General features: G+C 47.5%; 1 protein-coding gene across 5 annotated transcripts in view; it reads right to left on the bottom strand.

Annotated features, from left to right (window-relative positions):
- Positions 1–313, bottom strand: part of Zc3h14 (zinc finger CCCH-type containing 14) — a 49,451-nt gene extending 49,138 nt beyond the window's left edge. For 3 of the 5 annotated variants that reach the window (XM_023719670.1, XM_004635114.3, XM_023719671.1), the window contains exon 1: positions 154–313. Coding sequence is in view for 4 of the 5 variants with exons in the window: in XM_004635114.3 (XP_004635171.1) it covers positions 154–189 (36 nt within the window). In the remaining variant the exon portion in view is untranslated. The remainder of the gene's footprint in view (positions 1–153) is intronic. The other 2 variants (XM_004635117.2, XM_004635115.1) reach the window with 1 other exon arrangement.
- Positions 314–3,498: the final 3,185 nt, after the last annotated feature.

Genomic DNA, 3,498 nt, shown 5'->3' with positions numbered 1-3,498 from the left:
CCCGCCCGCCCCGCGAGGCCGATCCGCGCCAGGCCCGGAGCGGCCTGGACGAGGAAGCGCCGCGGGCCGGGCCCGCCAGCCCGTTACTCCTGGCAACCACCCGCCCGGGCCAGCCTCACGTCCCCGCTCGGCGCCGGCCGACGCGGGCCTCACCCGGATCTTGCGGCTGATCTCGGTGCCGATCTCCATGGCTCCGCGGCGGCCAGCGGGCTCCACACTGCGCAGCGTCTCGCTCACCTGGAACCCACCCCGGGCTCCCGCTCAGCAGCCACCGCCGCTCCACCTCCGGCCGCGCGCACTACGTGTCCCCGCCCCCGCCGGCCCAGCGCCCCGGTGCAAGCCGGAGCGCGCGCTCGTACGCATGCGCCTGCGCCTGCGCCTGCGCGTCCTGAACCCGCGCAGCTCGCTCTCTAGCGACCTCTGCTGGCCGCCCCGAGGACGGCGCCTCGGGCTGGACCTGACTTCACCTGTGGGAGTTTGAGAAGCTCTTTTGTTTCCTAAACCTCCATTTACTGTTTCTGTAAGGATAATAAGGATGATTTAAATTTACAGCGGTAAGATTGCAGGTTTGACATCTGAGTTCAAATGCAGTTTTCGCTTACTGCTAGACTGGCCTTGCTGCAGATATTTCAATCCCAGCCTCAGTTTTCTCGCCTGTGGAGTGCCTGCCAGAGGTTACACTTGGAGGGAAAATGGGATAGATACCCTGAGCAACACAACAGACTCGGCGCAGACCTTGCTTTGACCCAGCAAACACCCTGGCTTTCCTGGGCTTGTTTCTCCTTCTTCTTCCAACATAGTGTGGCATTTCCCTCACATGAATACTCACCTTGCACCTCCTTTCTGAATTCCCTCTTGGGGTGACTTGATTTTCAGGCTCTCAATTGCCAACGTCTAGAATTTCCCATCTGCCTTTGTAAAAGGTCATTTAGTTAGCTCATAAATTATCAATAAGGGGGCTGGTGAGATGGCTCAGTGGTCTAAAGCACCTACTTAGAAACAAGCTTAGCAAAGCACAGGGATGACGGTTCAATCCCCCAGCACCACATGCCAGCCAGCCCCGCCCCCTGGTGGGCTGAGCTGGACACACACACATAAATAAATTTTTTTTTTTTTAAATCGTCAATAAGGGCCTAAAATCTGCTGGTTAAAACGAAAAGAGCACATTCACTGAGTTAGGAGCTAATCCAAGACATACAGCTAGTTAAGCTTAGAAATGTAAGAACAACACGGGGAAAAAAAAGAGTTTGTTTTTTTTTTTTAATTTTATTTATTTATGTGTGTGTGTGTGGCCAGCTCAGCCCACCAGGGGGCGGGGCTGGCTGGCATGTGGTGCTGGGGGATTGAACCGCGGTCCCTGTGCTTTGCTAAGCTTGTTCTAAGTAGGTGCCTTAGACCACTGAACCATCTCACCAGCCCAAAAAAAGGAGTTCTAATAAGAACTCTAACTCTGAAAGAAAAAACTTATGTAAAATATGCTAAGATAGTTGTCTTCCCTACCTCAGAGATGGACTTGGAGACACTTGGAAATACAATGTAACTGGTTCCCTTTGAATGCAGGGTCCTTGGAGTTTAGCCGCCTGAAACAGATTTTCCATCAACTCTATACAGCCTAAGTCACAACTGGTGATTTAAATCTACAGAGCCACCTGTCACAGGTGATCCCTGGGTAACTAAACGACTTCCAGTTCTTCACTTGTAATGAGGCAAGACAAGGAAGCAGCTTAGCAAGCCACTGAGGACCCACCCTGGAAATTCACCTGGAGCTATTTTTTTCTCCAATTTCCAATGAACACTTCCCCTTTAACCTCTTTTCTGTCCACAGTTCCGTCCTTCGACTATGGGAGACAACAGGCCCAGTTTGTAGAATGACAGCCATTTCATCCCTGAACCCTCCTCTCAAATTCTGTGTGGCCACAGTCACTTTGCCTTCTCCCAATTAAGCACTTCACAATTAAAGTCTTAGTCATCATCTCCTCTCCCCAGCTCATGGTAGCTTTTCTCCCTGATTTTCCTTTTTCTAGCCACAATAGTTTGCTTCTCCCTGTTTTGATCACAAAACTTTGGAACCAGAACAGGCATAAAGAGAAGTCTCCCTCCTCCCCCATTCCACTGATTTCCTCAGGGGTTTCTATTAGTTATCTATTGCTTCATAACAAATGAACATACATTTAGCAGTTTAGAGCACAAACATTGCTCATCTCATGGTTTCTGTAGATTAGCAGCGTGCGCGCATCTTCACTGTGTGGCTGACTCAGGACTGCAACCCCTTGCTTTGGGCAGGTTGTGTTCTCGCCTGAAGAATCGCTTTCCAAGCTCATTCAGATGTTCTGCAGTGTGTGGTCAGGGTACCTTCCCTCATGCCTCTGCTCAGGTTCTTTGTCTACATGTTGCTCAGTGTATGTTATACACCCTGCACATACACAACGAGCATGTAAACAAGTAATCTATGTGTCTTTATTATTTTTCTCATTGTGGAGACAAAATACCCACAAGTTTAAAAAAGTAAAAAATTTGTTTTGGATCATAGTTTGTAGAGATTTCAATCCCTAGACAGCTGGCTGCAATGCAGGGCAGTGTCGAGAAAGCTAGGGGACAAGCAGGAAACGTTAAAGGGCCTCAGTGAGATTGCTGGCAAATAAAAAGTGAGACCTCTGCTAGAGAGAGAGAAGCTCATAAAACAGAAAGCTGACAGGGCTGGCCAGGCATGCTTCTTGCCAAGGCAGAACTCCTTCCATCTTTAAGCCCAAGAAAAGCAAAGTGGAGAGGGAGAGAACATTAAAAACTATCACAAAACTCAGTATATGAATGATACACTAACACCTAGACACTCATGCAGCCATATATATATGTATTATTAGCTCACAATATGAATACACTATAATGCACATGTATCCTTTTTAGTAATTCGGCCTTGAATGTAACTCTGCTATGAATCTCATAAGAGAAGCACCTGGACAACACAGAGACCAAAGAAGTGCCTCCAAAATTGTACACTTAGGCAATGGAAGAGGCAGTAGCCAAATCAGGGGTCTCAAAGTTTAACTAGCCAATCAAGTTATATCAACTCGCAGGGAGGATAGTCCCTTTCTTGCCATATAATAGAAGGATCTTAGAGCAAAGACCCCTGTGTGCCAGCTCTGTGTTCCCTTTCTTACTCCAACAAGCCGGATATCTATTTTTTCTGTTTTCCTCATAAAATAGTTTTTCTTTCCCATTTCTCTTCCTTTTACAATAAGGTGATTTTGTTTCTTCTTCTAAGCTTGTAACCTTAATTATTTTGTTGACTTTCTTTTTTACAAATCCTAGATCAAAATCTACCCTTATGAGACATGAGACAGAGGGTACGAGGCAGAAGAAAATGATAGAAGAGAAATAGTCCATAGTGTGTCAGGCAGAAGACAAGAAGCAGCAAGCAGCAAGCCTGTCCTTCTCGCTGCCCTCTTACGATACATTCAGGCTGTAAGACTATTGATTGGTACCACCTATCTTCAGGGA

The sequence above is a fragment of the Octodon degus genome, unplaced genomic scaffold (genome assembly GCF_000260255.1).
Source record: "Octodon degus isolate 3935 unplaced genomic scaffold, OctDeg1.0 scaffold00070, whole genome shotgun sequence".
In the NCBI taxonomy this organism is placed as follows: domain Eukaryota; kingdom Metazoa; phylum Chordata; class Mammalia; order Rodentia; family Octodontidae; genus Octodon; species Octodon degus.
This window is presented reverse-complemented; position numbering and strand designations above follow the sequence as displayed.